A 21,551-nucleotide genomic window follows, 5' to 3' on the forward strand; every position below is an offset into this window, starting at 1 on the left:
CTTTACCATGTAAGAACCATGTAGAACCTTCAGCGTCAAGATGTGTGAATAGATATTATATAGAACACACAGGGAGTGGGCAGAAGTTTTAACACTGATGTCCCTCTTCTAGCCAACATGCAGGACAGTTTATATGGCCAAAATATCTTTTTGTAGCAGGCTGTAAATATCTTTATTTCTGTTGTAAAGTTTGACATTTTGCGTCTGTGGGAACTGACTCACTTTTGGTCACTTTTAGAACCAGTCTGAAGTGGATATTAGAGAAACTGCAGTGTTCAGTGCTTTAACATTAGCTTTATTTGTTAGCCCCAGAGGTTGATTTTGCATAATGCAGCTTGGCATGCTGCAATATTAACATACACCAGGTTACTGACAACCCTTTTTCAAGCCAAAACGGATAAGACTACATCTAAAACACAATATCCTCTTTAGCATGAGACAAAACAAAACTCAACTCTGACCTTCCCCTTGGTCTCAATGGGTTGGCCAATTATCCAGAACATAAATCTATTGGAATTTTAAGATCAGAGCCATACCACCAGAAAACAAACATCTACTCAAACTGGCATATGGATACTATGAAACATGCATTTCTACAACAGTCTGATTCTAAACTACCTGAATCTGATGTAAACCCGTTCCTATTGATAGAAAATCTCTTAAGACATTTACTGTGGGAGGTCCCAAAGAAATCCAAGATGACAATAATCATTCAGAGAATTCTACAAAATAAGACAAAACACTATTTCCATATAAAAATATAAAAACAAAGATAAGAAAAGTCAACGTAAACTTAAATTATTAACTTAATATCATGTTTACATTACATAACTGACAAATTACAAACTGCAAACTTAAAAAAAAAATTACTAAAACTTTAATAAGATGATTAAATCAGTCCCAAGGAATCCTGGGAATTATTGTAGTTCATTGCTCTGATTGGTGACTTTGAAAAGTAATCAGTATCAGCTAATGTGTCACCAATCAGAACTGAGGATGAGTGGATGCCCCACCGTTTTAGTGCTGCTCTTCAAACGAGCCATAGAGATTGAAAATGTGACGTCATTTAAGGGTAAAACCGCAAAGGATTCTGGGAATTCGTGGCAAGAGGTACTAACGCACGCAGGCTTTCAATTGAAATCAGTTACACAGCGATAAAAAGAAACACAAAAAATGGAAAGAAGCTGTTGTATTATTAACTGCAATAGCCGGTCACATGACAGCCACGGGAAGCCGACGGGTAAAGCAGATAAAACAGGTTTTTTGGTTTTTGTATCACTAATTGCCCAGTACGATTACAGCATACAATATTATTGTCACTGCTACATTTCTGTAATCCGTACCAGAAATTATTTCCACTACTAATTAATTACCATTGAGCTTAAAGGTCCTATTAATAAACGGTTAACGAATGTGTATTTATGAAGACAATTTGTGAGACTGGTAAACTTACCTTTGTTTGTACGATGGTCTTTCGTTCTACACGGTGCATTTCAAGGTCCTGTACCCATCCGTCGGTAAACTGTACCTGGGCTTGTTGCAGTGACCCTGAAGTTACTAAACTTCATGAATGTATGCACTGGTGGTGGTGAAAGTTGGGCAGCCGCTAACGTCTTTTGTCCACTCTGTGTGCTCGTAAGGGTCTAACCCTTTCACTCCTTTGATTTTTTTCCACGTATCTTTTCTTTGCCTTTTCGTCGAGTCTGTCTTTGTACAGACCAGCATTGTTATCCTTCGTTTTGTACATACCTTTTTTTGGGGGCAAAGAAAAAGCAAGAAGGTATTGGAACCGAGAATGAACGTTTTGCAGTGCTGCAAATACTTGCATTTGATGCGGTACTTGGATTGTTTTGCCACGAGTTCCCGGCATGCAATGCGCAAAAGTCACGTGGTCTGTCAATCTGTATTGTGGGCTTGTTGTTCCTACTGAGGTTCAGACAAACTGTTTGGGTTTCTGGTTGGGGGTCGGCGTGGCTTGTGGTGGGAGGGGCTTTTGCTTCTCTGATGACTCTCCCTGGTCACTAGCTGTGGATAAAATAAAAGTAGAAAATGAGGAACTGTCACACTGATCTGAGCCCTGAAGTGAAAAATAAACTGAATATGAGCATAATGGAGCTGAAAATAGGTTTAAGGTTTAAAACAAGAAAAGAAAATGCACAGTTCTCATACCCGGAGTGTACCGTCGTCTTTTATATGCAATCTAAGGTTTAAGTTCTAATGACCGAAAATCAGGCTGATCTAAACTACATCTACATAAAAAAGTCAAAAGAGAAGACTCATATGACATTTGTTATTCATATTTAATAAATAAAAAAAAATGTGAATCCTGTGACCAAATCTAAAAATCAATGAAAAATTTGACATCACTCTAAGCCACCACCAAAGGTGTGCAATACAGTAAATGTTGGTCTCAATCTGATACTAGATTGAGACCAACCGTTTAATGAAATGCTCTAAAAGTTAAATTAGACAAAGATGATCAGAGAAAATAAAAACCATAGTTTTTAAATGATGATTTCCCTTTTTAAGAAAGAAAAAACAGCGGTTTTGTGATAGGCTGACGTTTGTTTTCTTGGTTTTAACTGGATTTCTTTTTACAGTTTCAGGACTTTTGTACAAAAACACATAGCTTGTGGTAATTAAGCTTCAGGTTTTGGTGAAGCCCTCAGAGGTGAAATACAGATTTGTGTGTGCATGTATTTGTGACTTACTCTGTAGCTTGGAGAGAGAGTACTCCAGCCCTCTCATGGCTTTAGCTTGGTTACTTTTAAACCTGGCGAGACCGAATTCCTGGCGGAGAAAGACAAAGAATTAGTCAAAGATAAATACCCCACCATACGTTAGCTGTATATAGATACTGACGAAGTGTCACATAGTTGGTATTGGTATCTTGGCTTGGCTTGAGAGCCAGGAGGTATTACTTCACAATGTTCTGAGTGTTTGCAGACAAGTCAGCATCTTCCATGCAAACTATGGGCGACAATGGACAATCTGATAAGAGACCAAACCAATCGCAGACAGAATTTTGGTGCAGCACCCTCTTTGCAACGAATTTCCCCAGCAACAACTCGCTAACTAGTCAGGGGTTTTATTTATGACCTGCATTGCCAAGGAGTAACCGAGATATTAGCTAAGCCAACATGAAGCTATGTAACAAGCATAACAACCCAACTGCAAAAATAATGGAATAAAATTATAATCGCAAACATGCAGAACATTAAGGCAAACTAAGCAGCCGTTATCAAGTTCGTGTTGACCACACCTCCAGCCATTACTGGGGATCTTTTATAGAGATTGAAAATGTGATGTCATTCTGGGGTAAAACCACAAAGGATTCTGGGAATTCGTGGCAAGAGGTACTAGCGCACGCATGCTTTCACATGAAAACAGTCACACAGGGATAAAAAGAAACACAAAAAATGGCGAGAAGCTGTTGTATTATTAACTGCAATAGCTGGTCGCATGACAGCCACGGGAAGCCGACGGGTAAAGAGATTGTTTATGGGATTACGTCATGGAAGAGAAATTGTTCAAGCCATGTTTCCGAAGTAACAAGAGCTGACGTATGGCCTGGATTGGAGCAATTTGAAGACCAAATATAACGTTTCAGAACACTCCAGCTCACATGTTAGTCTGCTCCAAGCATTTCCACAACAGTAAGTCTTCTGTTGTAGTTATTACGTAATTTATCATAACATAATTGGTGATGTAGGTTACAAGTAAGTCTTATATTGATTTGAATAGAATTCATTGCGCTATGCTGCTTTGTTCACTGTGGCTTTGCGGGCTAATGTTTGTTATGTTTTGTAGGAAAACCAATGCAAAATGCTGGAATGTGATCCAGACTGAGCACCCTCTATCAACCTGGATCATACTGAGTTTAAAGCTGCTACCACAGCCGCATTTGATCGGTTAAGAGAGAGCGAGATCAAAACAGCCACGAAAATCCCGCATATATGTGCCCAAGTGTTGTTTTCAAGCAATCAAGTGATGAATAACTGTTTTCTACTATGCTGGTTTCCAATGTTGTTGTTGTTGTTTTTTGTTGTTGTTTTTTGCATTGTTGATTTGTTTTTTATTGAAGCAGCTAATAAAGCATAATGGAATACAATTTTGCCTCTTTCTTGTATGATTCTATAATAGAATGAAACAATAATGCCAGTTATAAAGAAAGACAATAAATTGAATGAATTATGAAACACTTATTTTTTTTCTATTAGATCTGAAAATGTTGTGTAATACTACAACCTGAAACTACAAACAGATTTCGTTGGCCTGTACAGAAGAAAAAGGGAAAAAAAATGTAACAACAGCTGTGAAATGGAATAGTCCAAATCACCAAAAGTAAACTGGACCTGGGCTTGTTGCAGGGATCTGAAGTTAATAAACGTGAAGTGCATACCACTCACACTTAGGACCATACAATAATAAATATGTCCGTGATGAAAGTTGGGCAGCACGCTAACGTCCCTTACTCCACTCTGTATGCTCGTATGGGTCTGACCCTTTCAATCCTTTGATTTTTTCCTTGTCCTTTTTTTTTGCCTTTTCGTCAAGTCTGTCTTTGTACGGACCTGCCGTGTTGTCCGTCGTTTTGTACATAACTGTTTTTGGGGTAAATAAAATGCAATTAGGGATTAAAACCACAGAATTAATGATTACCGGTGCTGGAAATACTAGCGCTTGATGCAGTGTTTTGATTTTGTTGCCACGGGTACCCACAAAGCAATGCACGAAGGTCACGTGGTCTGTCAATCTCTATCAGAAATACACTAAGAGAAGCTGGTGTGTTCTTTATACTTTAAGTTGATAGTAGGTTGAGTTTGGGTTTTGGTGGCCAATTTTCCCTAGGACTGAAACATTTGTATGTTTGTGTATACCTGTATGGGTCGACCCAGTCCATATACAGCTGTGGAGATCCAGGCCTCCCTCCTCAATTTGGTCCAAGATGGCTGACCATGGTTCTCTTCAAACAGACACCGCTCCACAACAGTCTTAGAGGCAGAGACGGTAGAAAATGTACAAAAAAGCCCGTTTTACTCCAAACACAAACTGTTCAAGCACAGGAAAAAGTATTATATTCAACCCGGAGGGCGGTGCACTGTTGGACGGACCAATCGGAGTCTACGCTGCGGGACTGTTTTGATCACGCGGACTGGGAAATGTTTCACGTGGCTGCTAGGGACATTGATGAGTACACAGACTCAGTCTGTGGATTTATCAGGAAATGCGTGGAAGATGTCGTCCATCCAGAACAGTTAAATCCATCCCAAATCAAAAACCCTGGATTAACGGAGATGTTCGCGCGGCACGGAGCACCGCCTTTGCCTCCGCGAACACATCGGACTACAAACACGCACATTACCAACTCCGGAAGACGATCAAAGCAGCCAAACGTGAGTACAGGGACAGGGTGGAGCAACAGTTTGACAACCCTCGGAGTATGTGGCAGGGACTAAACACGATCGCAGACTTTAGAGGGAAACCCAGCACACCGCAGACCACGGCCTCTCTGTGTGAGGATCTAAACGTATTCTACGCTAGATTCGACACAGCGAACACCATGAGACCGGACAGGGGTGCGCACCGCGGATGACGTCAGTGCGCACACTGTGTCTGAGGAGGATGTGCGGAAGTGCTTCAGGAAGGTGAACGCACGCAAAGCTACAGGTCCGGACGAGATTCCCGGCCGCGTCCTCAAGTCATGCGCGGGCTCAGCTGGCTGGAGTGTTCACGCACATCTTCAACCTTTCCCTCTCTCTGTCTGTAGTCCCAGCCTGCTTCAAAATGGCCACCATCGTCCCTGTACCCAAATCCTCCACCATCTCCTCATTGAACGACTGGCGACCTGTAGCCCTGACCCCCATCGTAAGCAAATGCTTCGAGAAGCTGGTCAGGGACTTCATCTGCTCTGCACTACCCGACTCACTGGACCCTCTACAGTTCGCATACTGCCACAACAGGTCCACTGATGATGCCATAGCCCTGACACTACATACTGCCCTGTCACACCTGGAGAAGAGAGACACGTATGTGAGAATGCTGTTTGTAGATTACAGCTCAGCATTCAATACCATCGTTCCCTCGAAGCTGGACAGGAAACTGCAGGATCTAGGACTGAGCAGCTCCCTCTGCAGCTGGATCCTTAGCTTCCTGTCTGACAGACGCCAAGTGGTCAGACTGGGCAGCATCACCTCATCCCCCATCACACTGAACACTGGTGCTCCACAGGGGTGTGTACTGAGCCCTCTCCTGTACTCACTCTACACCTACGACTGCACAGCCACTAACAACTCCAACATCATTGTGAAGTTTGCGGACGACACTACAGTGGTGGTTCTTATCACCAATGGTGATGTGATGAGATGGCTTACAGGGAGGAGGTCAGCGCCTGACCACTGGTGTCAAGACAACCATCTCACCCTCAACGTCGCAAAGACAAAGGAGTTGATAGTGGACTTCCGGAGGTGCAGAGAAGTACACACCCCCATCACCATCAACGGCGCTGCTGTGGAGAGAGTGAGCAGCTTCCGGTTCCTTGGTGTACATCTGGCTGAGGATCTTACGTGGTCAGTACACACAAACAAAACAGTGAAGAAGGCGCAGCAGCGCCTCTTCTTTCTCAGGAGACTGAAAAGATTCGGCATGAGCCCCCGCATCCTCAGGACCTTCTATCACTGTGCCATTGAGAGCATCCTCACTGGATGCATCACCACCTGGTATGGCAACAGCACCGCCTACAACTGCAAAGCTCTCCAGCGAGTAGTGCGGTGCTCTGAACGGATAATTGGAGGTGAGCTTCCCTCCCTCCAAGACATCTACAGGAAGCGCTGCCTGAGGAAAGCGGGGAGGATCATCAAGGACTCCAGTCACCCCAGCCATAAACTGTTCAGACTACTTCCATCAGGAAGGAGGTTCTGCAGCATCCGGTCCCGTACCAGCAGACTGAGAGACAGCTTCTTCCATCAGGCCATCAGACTGCTGAACACTTCATAGACACCTCACCTCCACTACTGGAACTTCAACATTATGCACTACATACTGTACAGCAATGCCACTGTTTTGCACATGTCTCAACTCTGTATATTTTTATATATTTTATTTATTGTTTACTCTATTTAATTTGTAAAATATGTGTACACACACACACACGTAGAAAAATATTTAGTATACACATCCAGAAATGCATATACTATTATATATTGTACATATATTTATTAGTTTCAGATCAGCCATTCTTGTATTTTGCCTGTTTACATTATTGTATTTTGCACAACTCTGTTGCTTATGAAGCTCGCACACAAGAATTTCACTCACATGTGCTGTACCAATGTACCTGCACATGTGATGTGACAATAAAAGTGATTTGATTTGAACTTAGTTAAATACTGAAAATGTTAAAACCAACCAGACTGTAAGAGGCCTTGTAGTTTTCCAGTCAAAAAGCATTTATACCTGTGTCCAGTGCAGTTCTTTAAATCCGCAAATTCATCCATTTTCTTGTCCTTTCTGAGATGAGCAAAAGTGGAGAGAATGGCCTCATTTAGGCAACTATCTCCAGCCTTTCCAGCAAGGCATTCCCAGTCCAGTCCTGTTTCTGTCACAGGTCTCCTCACAGCTGGACATGCCCAAAACCCCTGACCTAGTCCATCAAAGTCTAGATGTGCAGGAGATCTCCTATTCAGGTGCTCAAACCATGTCAGCTGGTTCCTCTATTACAGTGGTTCCCAAACTTTTTTTGCTGCCTTTGTTTTACAACACGCACACACACGCACAAACACATCCTCCAACCACACACGCCCATATTTTGCTCCATTGTGGTTTCTTTCACACCTCAAACATTTAGTAAACAATTAACCTTCCTGCCTTCTTGGGACCTTTTTGTGCCACTGCTATGTGTTAAATGGCTGCCATTTCCACTGTGTTCAGTGGAATATAACCAAACTTGCCACAGGATAGTTTTTACCTGTCAATGTTAATATTCCAGTGTGAATTCCTTAAATCAGCCTAAAATGGCTGAGCAGCAGAAATCCCCACACCCATCACCCTGGGGACCATTTTCTGCCCATTGACTTCCATTATAAACGCTATTTTTCAACCCCAAATTATCATCATATGATTTTATTTTTTCTTCTTTTCTTGGATGTCAATGAAGACTCAGGGCCTTGAAGTTTTAATTTTTAAATTGCAAAAAAAATGCAAAAAAAATAATGGCAGGTCAAAATGTATGTTGGTGCCAATCTTTGGTCCATCTAAAGGCCTACTTATAATGACAATCACATATTACTTCAACTGGTTTTTTGTGGAAATATTTAGTTTCGTTTTTTGGTTTTTGGGGCTTATAACACAGGGCGCTCATGTAATAACACTGGGATTTGAAGGGTTAAAACAACAAAAATATAATTAAAACTTTACATGAATATTTCAGGGAGAAGTAGTTTTACAAGGTTGGCTAATTTAAAGTGGAATAAAATATGGATATATGGTCTTTTTATGGCGTGGCTGAGAATGGTCCCTAGGGTGATGGGTGTGAGTTTTTTAAAGGATGGCAGGAGGGTTAAGCAAATACAAGTAACTTGCAATAAATTACAGGCAGTAAGAAAGTAAACTATTACACTACGTTCACACCTACACGGGTATTTTTGAAAACGCAGCTGTTTCGTTGACACATAAACAGCATTTCGAATCACCGAAAACGGAGATTTTTTTAAAAACTCATTTTTTTCCGTTTACGTGTGGACGAGGAATACAGAGTTCGTCACGCAACGTCAAAGGTATGTGCCTTTTTTCACGTCACGCTGTGCGCACGTTATTGTTTACATGAGATGAATTGCAGAATGGCAGATAGAGACAAAATACTGTTAATCTTACTGTCTACAGGTTTTACACACTAACATATACAAACGCAGTTACTGTCCCTCCATTTAGAAAGGCAGAGGCGTCACGGTGTGATTATTTTACTGTATGTGTAATAATATTCAACATTGCTATCAATGCATTTTTCAAAAAATGCCTCTCTGTGCAAAATGGGTTTAAAAACATAAACAACTGTGGGATACTGTTTGTCCGTGATAGGGAGAGCACAGTGCTGCTCCCAACGCAGGGAAAACCAATCCTGCAGGGGAGACTTGTGCACTTGGCACTTGTGCAGGTGAAACCAAAGGGCAGATATGCTTCGCCAGATTTTCTAGTCTTTGGCTTAGAATGAAGTTGGTTTGGAAACATATTCAGCGATGCTTCATCTCCTGCTTTGCATTTCTGTGGGCGCCCTGTGCTAGCAGTGTCCAAGAGTTTTGTTTTCTCTCTCCCTCCCTTTTCATACCGCGCCCCCCCTGCAATGGCTCCACACTTTGGGAAGGTCTGCTCTATTACATCTATGACCATGATCTCATGCTTTCATGCTATTCACAGCTCGTGGCCATTTTCTGATTGGTTATCTCAAACTGCAAACTGCCCCATTCAAAGTGGGAGAAATCGCTTGATGACAATAAGACCATCAATCTGAACTCTATCCTATCTGTCATGGGGTGGGGGTGGGGGGGTTAATTAACCACAGTGATCTAATCAGAGCACATCTCACCATCAGCGTGTTGTGGTTCAGGTTCCAGGTCTTGGTGATGAGCGTGTGGGCCTGAGGGTCCACGATAGAATCTTCCAGGACGTAGACCGCCCGAGCCATGTGCATGGGGAAGACCCGCTCCGCCCAGCCCGGCAGGCGGTTGGTCTTCGTCAGCAGTCGCCTGGACAGCAGGTGGTTGCTGGAGGTGACCTCGCGGTATAGGACATCTTCCGTGAGTACATGGGTGCTGGTACACCAAAACAGATCTATTTTTTTTGAGAACACTCACACATTCTGTTTTTTTAAAATGTCTTTTATTGTTTAAAAAACTGAAGTTCTCCAAACAACACCCAGGGTTGATGCAGTCAAGATAAAAGCACGACAGTTTGGTCCACTTTGTCCATTGTCTGGAGAAAATGGACTAATGTGTTTTTTTTTCTTTTATTGTACTAGATAATAAGGTGACATTTTTCACTGTTTTATAAGGGAAAAATATCAGATTCATTGATGAGAAATGACTTTGCATATTCACTGAAACAATCATTCATGGACTCATTCCGCTTCCTGGGTACCACCATTACCCAGGACCTGAAGTGGGAGCCCACCATCACCTCCGTCATCAAGAAAGCCCAGCAGAGGATGTACTTCCTGAGGCAGCTGAAGAAATTCAACCTGCCAACACGGACGATGATGCAATTCTACACCGCAATCATCGAGTCCATCCTCACCTCCTCCATCACCGTGTGGTACGCTGGAGCCACTATCAGGGACAAACAGAGACTGCAGCGTGTTGTGCGCTCTGCTGAGAAGGTGATTGGCTGCAGACTCCCATCTTTGCAGGACCTGTACACCTCCAGGACACTGCGGCGTGCAGCTCGGATCTCAGCTGACCCTTCTCACCCTGGACACAGTCTGTTTGACCTGCTCCCCTCAGGCAGGAGGCTCCGGTCCATTCGCACCAGAACCTCTCGCCATAAGAACAGTTTCTTCCCCTCTGCTGTTGGACACATGAACAATAAACGTACGACTGTTCCCACCACTAACACATGACCCTACGCTGTGTTCACTGCATCATTCCATGTTTGGCACTGATCACCACCTGCACTCTTTCTACGTAGCACTTTTAATTCTTATTCTCATGTATATAGCTCATGTATATCTCATGCATATATCTTTCTACGTAGCACTTTTAATTCTTATTCTTACTTTTACTTTTTCATGTCTATTTAAGCGCAATTTATGACAGTATGTTTGCACTGAAGCACCGCAGCAATTTCCTAATGTTGTAAACCTGCTCAACATTTGGCAATAAAACCCTTTCTGATTCTGATTCTGATTAATTACCTGTATGGGTTTGGGTAGCGCTGCCAGAAGGCAGCCAGCACCTGATGCCACGGGCTCTTAATGTCCACCTCGCTGTGGAAATACCTCCCCATGTCGGCATGTACTAACAGAGCTCATTCAGCAGCTGCAGGAACAACATAAGAGACAAGTTATATATTTTTTAAATATATTTTGTATTTAGTGTCATGAGTTCCTCTTCATGTTTAAGTTTGTAGAATAAAATTCCTGTCCCGTTGGTATGAACACTCACTGAATTTGATCACGGCAAGCAAGAGAGGATAGGACAGTCGTGCCAAAGTCCCCATTAACAGGACATAGACAGCTGATTGTGCCTGCATTAGTGCCTGAAAATCCGGGTAGCTTTAAATTCTAACAGTGTGTTTAAATGACTTTAGTTTTCATACCACAAAAAGTTTTCAGACGCTAGTTTTCAGACACCAAATGAAAACCGTTGGGGTGAGCACATTTCTAAATATGCAATTGTTAACAGTAGAATCTAAAGTTGCCACTTTAGTGAAGAAATGACTTTGCGTTGGCCGGGAATTGAACCCGGCTCAATTGCTTGGAAAGCAGCTATGCTAACCACTATACCACCAACGCTCACATCAGCAGAGGGGAAAGTAGAGCAACTTATCCTGTGATTAACACAATACTAGTACTTCTATGCAATGCTTTTCGTCATAGCATTTGTTTACTGTAAAAACTGTTAGCTGCGACCGTTATTAGGTGTTGCTACAGCTCCGAGGCCAGCATTGCTAATCCCTTTGTTTTATAACCGCACTTCACCAGCGGGCTCAAGCTAGTTAGCTGTTTAACGCGGTCGCCGCTTCGTCATCGTCTTCTTTTTTTTTTATCTAAATGCTGAAGTCAGCGTCCGAGGTTGCTAGTACAAACACCCTCTACCGTAAACGTCGCAGTCTGTTGTAGCTGCTGAGGAAGCTAACAGCTTCGGCTAGCCAAGTAACGGACGTACATAAAGCGCGTGTTTCTCAAAGCCCGGCGGACTGTAAGGGAGCCGGCATGGATAAAACACAGAAGCGAGGCAGTTCGGGGGTTTCTTTGTAGCAGCTGCTTATTTGAGACAGAAACAAAGAAGAAAAAAAGTGGACCCAGGCGGTCATACGTGCACTTACCGCCTTTTTCCACCAGATGGCAGACTAGACAAGCAGAAATCAGGTCGCGCTGCTTGGTAAACGGTTCACGACTAAATCCACATGATCTGCAGACCGCATGAAGTTTGGAGGTCTGTGGCAACTCTGCAAAAATTTGGTGCCCTCTGTGCACTCACTCTGTCAATTTACATGATTTACATATTTTAGTCTAGGCAACCCAAAATGTGACGTTCACATATGTGGACGCCAGGTTCTAGGAGGTTAAAGAAGTCCAGATGCTTTTCCTTCCAAGCTCCTTAGATCACAATACAGTTTCTCTCAATCTTTTAAAGTGTAAATCTGTCTGTACTTGCTGGTACCACTTCTGTCTGTTGCACTTATTTACTCTAGGATGGGTGTCAGCTAACAGAAAAGGAGTAAATACTTTTTTCCATTGTTACAAAATAAAATAATAAATAAATAACTATACTGTACAGGCAAAAATATACTACAGACACTTTTCAGTTGTGAATTGAAGCAGGCCTGGTCAGATTTAGAGCAAATCTAAGTTTCAGGTGATATATCCACTTAGACTATGGTTTAAAGATCTAATGTTTAAGAGAATAAAGTTGTTATGATGAGATTGAGCAGTGATTGATCCCCTGGACTTGCTTGATACCCTGCACTTTCCACGGAATTCCTATCACATAAGCTGGCCCTGAAGACCTGCACTTCATGTTGTTGATGAAAAAAAGACAGTTGAAAAATGCAAGAAATGTTTAAGAAATTCTAAGATTTTTTTTTTCTTGGGCAGCACGGTGGCACGGTGGTTAGCACTGTTGCCGCACAGCAAGAAGGTCCTGTGTTCAATTCCAACATCAGGCCGGGGTCTTTCTGTGTGGAGTTTGCATGTTCTCCCCGTGTTTGCGTGGGTTCTCTCTGGGTTCCGGCTTCCTCCCACCGTCCAAAGACATGCAGCTTGTGGGGATAGGTTAATTGGATAATCCAAATTACCACTAGGTGTGAATGTGTGAGTGAATGGTTGTCTGTCCCTGTGTGTTGGCCCTGCGACAGACTGGCGACCTGTCCAGGGTGTACCCCGCCTTGCGCCCTATGACAGCTGGGATAGGCTCCAGCGCCCCCCGTGACCCTGAAAAGGATAAGCGGATGGATGGATATTTTTTTTCTTTCGCAATCACTGTTTAAACATAACTACCAAAAGAGCTGTACAGGAAAGGAGTGTCTCCTGTCTGGTAAAATACCATGAATTCAGTCCAGGTTAAATGACTCAATAATATGGGCTGCACCCCATAAAGTAAAGCAAACTTATCTTGTAAAATTAGGGTGACCATATTTTGATTTCCATTTGATTTCCAAAAAAGAGAAGATTTGGCTTAGTCAAGAAAAACTTTAATAATACAATTGCTTAAAGAAAACTTTAACATATTTAAACGATAGGCTTTTACAAGTCAACAACTGCAAAAAAGAGGACGGTTGGTCACCCTAGTAAAATGGTGAAATATTATCCGTTCATCCATTCTCTTCTGCTTATCCAATGGGGAAATATTGTTTTTCTGAAAAATTCTCAATAAATTACTTAGTACAGTGGTCCCTCGTTTATCGGGATAGTTATGTTCTAAAATTAACCCGCAATAGGTGAAATCTGCGAAGTAGCCAACTTTATTTTTATACAATTATTATAGATGTTTTAAGGCTATAGAACCCCTCACAACACACTTTATACACTTTTCTCAGACAGGCATGAACATTTTCACACTTTTCTCTCTTGTTTAAACACTCTCAAAGTTCAAACCTTTGTAGAAAAATAAGTCCAGTATTATAGAATGAAACCAAAGAAACCCGCAGGTGACTTTGACGGTGCAAAATGTTTCATCGCCATTGTTGTGTTTGTTGGCGAGAAAACTTACAAACACACACTACAGCACTTCAAAGCCACACTGGTAGCGATCAAAGATTTATTTAAACTTGACAAGCTGGACACATTCTGTAATGTACTGGAGACACGGCACGAGATTGATTGACAATGGTCACCCTGTACACCTCTGACTTCTGCTACAACTCTGAATTATGCCACATTCAGAAGTTTGCAGATGACACAGCCATCATGGGGTGTATCTGGGATGATCAGGAAGAGGAGTAGAGAAGTCTGGTGAGGAACCTTGTCGCGTGGAGTCACACAAACCACCTGCAACTCAACACCTCAAAGACTAACGGTGTGTTCACACCGAACGCGATGGACGCGAATAGAGCGTCAGGTTTACATGTAAAGTCAATGGAAAGGCGCGATGACGCGCGATTGCGGGTCCCGCGAAAATTCGGAAGCAGATTTGCGTCGCGAAAACGCCAAAACGCGTGAAACGCGCGTCAGTGTAGCGCGTCTGGCGCGTTTGACGCGCGAATAAAACCACGCGCGTCAGTTTTTGTGTTGCATTTTGTGCATACGCGCGTTCGCGTCTACCGCTCGAGTTGGAAAAAGCTGAACTCGAGCGTCAAATCGCGCCGCGACAACCAATCAGGAGCCTGGTGACGTGGCTCTGACCTAGGTCAAAGGGGCAGATCCAGCCAAAGCCCTTCATTCTTCATTCAGTATGGAGGAAAAGCTAATCAGCGCTGTGGCTAACCACCCTGAGCTGTATGATGCCAGCTACTATTTTTACCGAGACAGGAATAAAAAAGGACCTAGCTTGGAGACACATAAGTGAGGAGATCGGGCAACCTGGTAAGTTCATTCCTTCTTCTTTTTAATTTTCAGACTGACCCGATGAAGCCGCGCAAAAGCTAGCAAGCTAGCAAGCCTGCCTACTGTCCCGCGATTTTCCCACTGTTGTACAAATACCTTTCCGCTAACCAGATAATGCGTTTATTCAGAGGACATCTGCAGGAGAAAGTGGAAGAGCCTCAGGGACACCTATAATAAGGAGAAGAGGGCAGAGAAGGAGAAGAGGAGTGGGTCGGCAGCAGGATCGGGGAGGAGATGGAAGTTCTTCGCGGTCATGGGGTTTCTGGACCCCTTCCTCACCCCGCGGGAGACTAGCGGTAATATGGTGCGGACCGTGGAGAACTTCTCCCCCGAGGACCAGGGACAGCCCGAAGAGGCAGCAGGGGAGTGTCAGCAGGGGAGTGTCAGTCAGAAGGTATGTTTACAATGAATTAATGTAGGCAGTTAATTAATGCGTGTTGTCATACAGGAATATATTTTGTTTATTAATAAACAGTATACAGTAGTCCCGCTGTTCATCCGTCACTGCCTCGCCTTTTCGCTGATTTTGTTTTTATTGCACCGTACAGCATTGCATTCTGCAGCCCAAATGACAAATCTCCTCCGTGTCGTGTCTCCTGCGCTTGCCAAACTTATCATGTTTGGTTTTGATATCCATCATGTCCAATAGAAAAAAACAGCACAAAAACACTCTTAACTATGACCCTCATTCGGAAATATAAAACCTGCACCGGGGAGGGAAAAAGGCGCACAAAAGTGGCGCCGCAGACGGAGAAAAAGCGCGGCATAATACGTTTTAAAATCGACAAAGGTTTGCACTTTGAGAATCAACTTGTGAGAACTGTGACTACTGTTCATGTGCTGCAATAAATGAGAGACCACTGTATATAATAATAAGTATATAATAATATAATATTCTCTATGACTATTGTCTTCAACCTGTTAACATTTAATATTGTCTTGATAGAGTCAAGTAATCATGCAGCAGAGTCCTCCCATGTTGCTTCTCCTGACTCCCCAGTCCCTGGTCCCTCCACTCCTGCTGCTGCACCCACAGGTATGAACATCAAGCACTGATAGCTTTTTACTTGCTTGAATCCCCTTGTGATCACCTTTACTAAATATCTACAACCAATCTGTTCATATCCTGGTTTTCTTCAATTTTGAAAATGAAAATCTAGTAGCAGCCTTCTCATTTCTTTGTGGTGTTTTGTTCTGTGTTTTACAGGCCCACAGAGGAGGACAGCTCGAAGGCGGGCGAGGGAAGGGTCCCAGGACGGTCCATCGGCGGTGGAGCTGGCTATCCTGGAGACCCTAAAGAGGCCACGTCCGTCTGCAACTGAACATTTCCTCCTCAGCCTTGTTCCTGCTCTGGAGAGCATGCCGCCTCAGACACGAGAATTCGTGAAATTCCAAATTTATAAATCAGTTTATGAAAACAGCACAGCTGTGCTAAATTTGGAAACATTGGACCCTAATTGTGTGGATGCTTTAAGCATCCACACTATTGAGTTCCTCTTGGGACTTCCGCACACTTTTTGGCACTTAACTACTTCCACAATTTTCAGCCAATTTTCACCGTTCAAATTTTAAAATATTCTGCTATTTCTGCTAATTCCTGCTATGTCTTTTGGTATTTTTCACTATTATACTTTTTAAAATATTAAGCTTAATTAGTCCCATTGAAATGAATGGGAAACTTCTGCAATTCTGCTAAAATTTGCTTGTTTCTGAAACTTAACTACTTCCTCATATTTTCACGTAGAACAACCATTCAAACTTTAAAATGTTCTCAAATTATGGGGCTATTCAGGTATGATTCAGCTTTTTCAAATCTTTTACCATTTTACCTTTATGCCTCTTAAAGTTTTCAGTTGCAAAATTGTGATTTTTCACAAAATACATGCGTTGTTATGGTTGCTATGCACTTGGCTTCCAGTGTGCCACTGAAGGTTTTGCAGTCTTCTCTTCATGTCCGAACTACTTCTTGCTACTTGCTCAATCTTCACTCAACTTCCACAAATTATACATCAAAACGTAGGTATTTTTGCTGGGTTTCCGAAAATGTCACTATCATTGTTGTGGTATTCATAGAACTTTCGCAAATCTCCTCAGACCAACACAATGTCGGAAAACTCTCCATATAAAGTGAATGGAGAGTTTGTTCAAAATCACCGCTGCATTTCTGTAATGAGAGGCATATTCGAATCGTCATATCTCCTTAACGAAGCAAAGTTAAGACATGAGGCTTGTCCCGGTATATCTTCAGACACTCGTGACGCTCACAATTCAAGAATTTCTTTCTCACGTATTACCGTTCTGAAATGAGTTGGACTTGTTTGAGGGTAGGAAATTCGTCCGTCGCTCAGATTTCTTCAGATTTCAAACTCTGGAAATGAACCACTTTTTTCTCTCGGCATAACTTTTTGTTGGATTTCCATAGAGACCTGAAAATTTCCATGACTGTTCACCAAAGCCTGCTGTCTCTTACGGTGAAAGAATGATATCGATACTCCAAATAGATTTCGAGTTACAAAGCGTTGTTTGAGGGCAAGTCAAGCCAGTTTTTGCTTCGCTCTACTCAGTTATGGTGCATTAGAAGTCAAATATCTTTAATAATTCACATTTTAATGATAAATTGTCAACACTGGAAGATTCCCCCATCTCTTCTGAACAAAACGGTGTAACGGTGTGTTCACACCGAACGCGATGGACGCGAATAGAGCGTCAGGTTTACATGTAAAGTCAATGGAAAGGCGCGATGACGCGCGATTGCGGGTCCCGCGAAAATTCGGAAGCAGATTTGCGTCGCGAAAACGCCAAAACGCGTGAAACGCGCGTCAGTGTAGCGCGTCTGGCGCTTTTGACGCGCGAATAAAACCACGCGCGTGAGTTTTTGTGTTGCACTTTGTGCATACGCGCGTTTCGCGTCTACCGCTCGAGTTGGAAAAATCTGAACTCCAGCGTCAAATCGCGCCGCGACAACCAATCAGGAGCCTGGTGACGTGGCTGTTACCTAGGTCAAAGGGGCAGATCCAGCCAAAGCCTTTCATACTTCAATGGAGGGGAAGGCTAATCAATGCGGTAGCAAACAACTCGGAGCTGTACAACACCAGCTGCTTTCAGTACCGAGACAGGAATAAAAAGGACCGAGCTTGGAGGAAGATATGTGAAGAGATCGGGCAACCTGGTAAGTTCATTCATTTCTCTTTTGAAAGTTTTCACTGACCCGGGGAAGCCGCACAAAAGCTAGCAAGCCACCGCTATTTTCCCACTGACGTACAAATACCGTTCTGCTTTTATGCATGTTATCATTTAGGAATATATTTTATTGTTTATTAATAAACAGCACACAGTGGTCCCGCTGTTCATCCGTCACTGCTTTGCTTTTTCGCTGATTTTTTATTGCACAGTACAGCATTGCATTCTGCAGCCTGATTGACAAATCTCCTGCGCTTGCCAAATTTATCACGTTTGGTTTTGATAACCATCGCGTCCAATAGAAAAAACAGCACAAAAACACCCATAACTATGAGCCTCATTCGGAAATAGACACCTGCACCGTGAGGGAAAAAGGCGCACGAAAGTGGCGGGCAGATGAAGACAAACCGCGGCATAATAATACTTTTACGTTTTGCAATCTACAAAGGTTTGCACTTTGAGAATCAATTGTGAGAACTGTGACCAGGGGCTAGTTATTCTGAGAACCCCTGCAATAAATGAGGGACCACTGTCTACTCTACGATTATTATATCGAACCTGTTAACATTTAATACTGTATTGATAGAACCAACTGATTCTGCAGCAGAGCATCCCCAGTCCCTGAGCTCCTGCTGCTGCACCCACAGATATGTACAGCAAGCACTGATACCTTTTTAGTCGGTGGGATTCCCTTGTGATCACCTTTACTAAATATCTACAACCAATCTGATTATATCCTGTTATTGTTTTTTTTTTTTTCAATGTTGAAATTAAAATCTAGTAGCAGCCTTCTCATTTCTTTGTGTTTTGTGCTGTTTTACAGGCCCACAGAGGAGGACGGCTCCGAGGCAGATGAGGGACGGGTCCCAGGACGGTCCATCGGCGGTGGAGCTGGCCATCCTGGAGTCCCTGAAGAGGCCACACCAGTCTCCAATGGAGCATTTCCTCTTCAGCCTTGTTCCTGCTCTGGAGAGCAGCTGGTCCTTTTTATTCCTGTCTCTCTGTAAATTCTTATATTTTATATATTTATGTTTAATGTTTTTCTGTTTGAGACTTTTAATATTATTTTAAATAAATGTTTATAATGACTAATGTCTCAGTTCTACTACACAGCAAATGTTGGCACACGACTTGACACATGTAGACTTTATTTCATATTATACTAATGACAAAATATACTGATACAGTGGGATGCAGAAGTTTGGGCAACCTTGTTAATAGACATTATTTTCCTGTATAAATCGTTGGTTGTTACAATAAAAAATGTCAGTTAAATATCATACAGGAGACACACACAGTGATATTTGAGAAGTGAAAAGAAGTTTACTGGATTTACAGAAAGTGTGCAATAATTGTTTAAACAAAATCAAGCAGGTGCATCAATTTGGGCACCACAAAAAAGAAATGAAATGAATATTTAGTGTATATCAATGTGTGTCTCCTATATGATATATGGGGTGCCTTTGTCTGGATGTGCTTCCCATCCAGAGCTGCACAGCACAGAGGAAAGTTCCAGCGCTCCTGGAATCCCTCTGTGATGGACCGCCAGTCTCCAGGTGAAGGCACAGCCATGAAGTCGTCCACTAGACAGTCCCAGATGGACGTCGCTGCCTGGGGGGTGATCTGGCTCACCGTGGACACACCGACTCTGAAACTGAACGCGATGGTCCTGAAGGAGTCCCCGGTGACAAGGAACCTGGACAAAATTGTTCAAAATTAGTATTATGTGTGCTGCAGTTACAAAATACATTATTCAAATTCCAAAATACTTTTGTGATGTCAGATTTAAATCACAAAACATGAATCTTACATAAAACCTTTTGTAATTATAAGGATAATTACAAAATGTATATTAGATAATATCTAAAACAGTTGTGTTTTGTTTTAACTTTAACATATAATTTGATTGGTAGCAACTTTCACAACTACAGTGAGCCAATCACTCATAATTCCTAAACATGTCAATCAGGTAGGAATGAAGTAAAACATTAATAGAAATAAAGAGTTGTGTGTTGACATGTAGCCCTTTCCTTGCTTAAATCATTAATATTTTTGAAAAATTAATCTGTGATAAGACAGCTTATCAAGATAGAACCATGTAACTAGAGATGAACCAAACTGTTCACAGTTTTATCTAACTCTGTTTTAATAAAGGCTGTGACCCCTGCTATAGAGTCTGACAGCTGCAGGGATTATATACAAATATTCAACTATCCCAGAATTAAACCAGGTCTAAATAAAAAGGAGTGAGTATCACTACAAAGGTTAACTCAGTGGTCCTAATGCTACAGTTTGATATCAGCAAACACCGAGCGCATACATTGATGTGACACCACAGCCATGCTATCATTCAAACACTGATAACAGCATAAATCGAATTAAATCGGGACTTGATGAGACCTTCTGAGTATCACTAGAAATATTATAAAGAGTCGTCTCTGTACCACAGTTTGCTTTCAGTAAACACCGACAGCATTCACTGTTAGCATAGCACATCCATGTTAGCAGTGTATAACTGGATGGATTAGCATATTAGCACAGATATCAATAAAGGACTACCGTATTAAATAGTTTTACTAACCTCAGGCAGACGGACAGGCGCTCTGCAGGTGGGATTGAGCGTCTGTAGTTGGTGTCTAGGCGGGCAATGCTGGGACCGACGAGGGAAAGCAGGTCCTCAAACTGGCCGACGGTGATAGCGCTGGAATCGGCCGTCATCCAGGCGCAGCTCCTGGAGCAAGTGGTGAAACTCACCAAACTGCTCATGCCTCTGGAGGACCTGATGGACCCAGGTATGGCGAGAACGTCTTTTACGCTGCTGCTCTGCTCTCCACAGTACATAGAGAAGGGAGACTCTCTCTTCAAGCGCTAGCTCGATAGCTGCCATCTTGCAAAACCAGGTCTGGCACAACTCCCTCCCACATTCCTCCCACATTTCCGGTTCACGCGCGTCAAAATATCATATTTTGACGCGCGATGGATTTTTCTTGGACACGCGTTGAGACGCGAATGTACACGCGTCAAATTAGGGGCGTTTTATTCGCGTCCATCGCGTTCGGTGTGAACACACCGTAAGAATGACCGCTCTAGCCCCTACGGTTAGGAAATTATGGTCATTTGTTTGAGGGGAGTCGTCACTATGAGAAATAGGCTGCAATAATCCTGTGCCTCTCTGTGCTGCGTGTGTAAATAGATGCACCTGTTTTGGCGGGAAAAAGTACACAGGCTCTCTGATTGGTGGATTCAAATTCAGCAGCTCCCAGGCTGACCTAGAAACTTACTTCTCTCTCCCTGTGCATTTTTTTGCTGATTTTTTCATTTAACAAGTATATTTGAGGGACCCTCAGCATGTTCAGCATTTTTTCAGCTGTCCATTTTGCTTTTCCAATTTTTCTGTTTAACTTATTACTATTGTGCTAAATCATACTATTTCTGCTATTTTATAAGATTTGTGCAAAATATAGTATTTCTGCCAAATATAGTATTTCTGATTATTTATAGTTTTTCTACTAAATCATAGTACAGTATTTCTGCTTTTTATAGGATTTGTGCTAAAACATAGTATTTCTACTAAATGTAGTATTTATGCTTAATCATACTATTTCTGCTTTTCATA

At 42.4% G+C, this 21,551-nt stretch overlaps 2 protein-coding genes and 1 non-coding gene across 3 annotated transcripts; all 3 read right to left on the reverse strand.

Annotated features, from left to right (window-relative positions):
* Nucleotides 1-1,843: 1,843 nt before the first annotated feature.
* Nucleotides 1,844-12,082, reverse strand: LOC146554615 (PRELI domain-containing protein 1, mitochondrial-like). Its single transcript, XM_085256055.1, has 6 exons — nt 12,037-12,082; nt 10,904-11,027; nt 9,581-9,806; nt 4,881-4,994; nt 2,712-2,790; nt 1,844-2,025 (listed from the first exon to the last, which is right to left on the reverse strand). The coding sequence occupies exons 2-6, from the start codon at nt 10,993-10,995 to the stop codon at nt 1,934-1,936; spliced, it is 603 nt and encodes a 200-aa protein (XP_085112181.1). The 5' UTR covers nt 10,996-11,027; nt 12,037-12,082; the 3' UTR covers nt 1,844-1,933.
* On the reverse strand, nt 11,432-11,503 carry trnag-ucc (transfer RNA glycine (anticodon UCC)). Its single transcript has one exon. It is a non-coding gene; the product is annotated as a tRNA-Gly (tRNA).
* A 7,010-nt stretch (nt 12,083-19,092) lies between the features above and the next one.
* LOC146554617 (uncharacterized) lies at nt 19,093-20,776 on the reverse strand. The gene is made up of 2 exons (XM_085255164.1): nt 20,517-20,776; nt 19,093-19,631 (listed from the first exon to the last, which is right to left on the reverse strand). The coding sequence occupies exons 1-2, from the start codon at nt 20,774-20,776 to the stop codon at nt 19,292-19,294; spliced, it is 600 nt and encodes a 199-aa protein (XP_085111290.1). The 3' UTR covers nt 19,093-19,291.
* Between the last annotated feature and the right edge of the window lie 775 nt (nt 20,777-21,551).

This window comes from Mchenga conophoros, linkage group LG18 (assembly GCF_057382185.1).
Source record: "Mchenga conophoros isolate Kocher_MC1m ecotype Shallow Benthic linkage group LG18, M_conophoros_male_GT1.1, whole genome shotgun sequence".
NCBI lineage: Eukaryota > Metazoa > Chordata > Actinopteri > Cichliformes > Cichlidae > Mchenga > Mchenga conophoros.

Coding starts and splice junctions, on each gene's coding strand:
- LOC146554617 (XM_085255164.1), bottom strand. CDS start 20,776: ATGTACTGTGGAGAGCAGAGCAGCAGCGTAAAAGACGTTCTCGCCATA. Junction 19,632..20,516: donor CGCCTGTCCGTCTGCCTGAG/GTTAGTAAAACT, acceptor AATTTTGTCCAG/GTTCCTTGTCACCGGGGACT.
- LOC146554615 (XM_085256055.1), bottom strand. CDS start 10,995: ATGGGGAGGTATTTCCACAGCGAGGTGGACATTAAGAGCCCGTGGCAT. Junction 4,995..9,580: donor TGAACCACAACACGCTGATG/GTGAGATGTGCT, acceptor TCTGCCTCTAAG/ACTGTTGTGGAGCGGTGTCT. Junction 2,026..2,711: donor CTCTCTCTCCAAGCTACAGA/GTAAGTCACAAA, acceptor TTTTATCCACAG/CTAGTGACCAGGGAGAGTCA.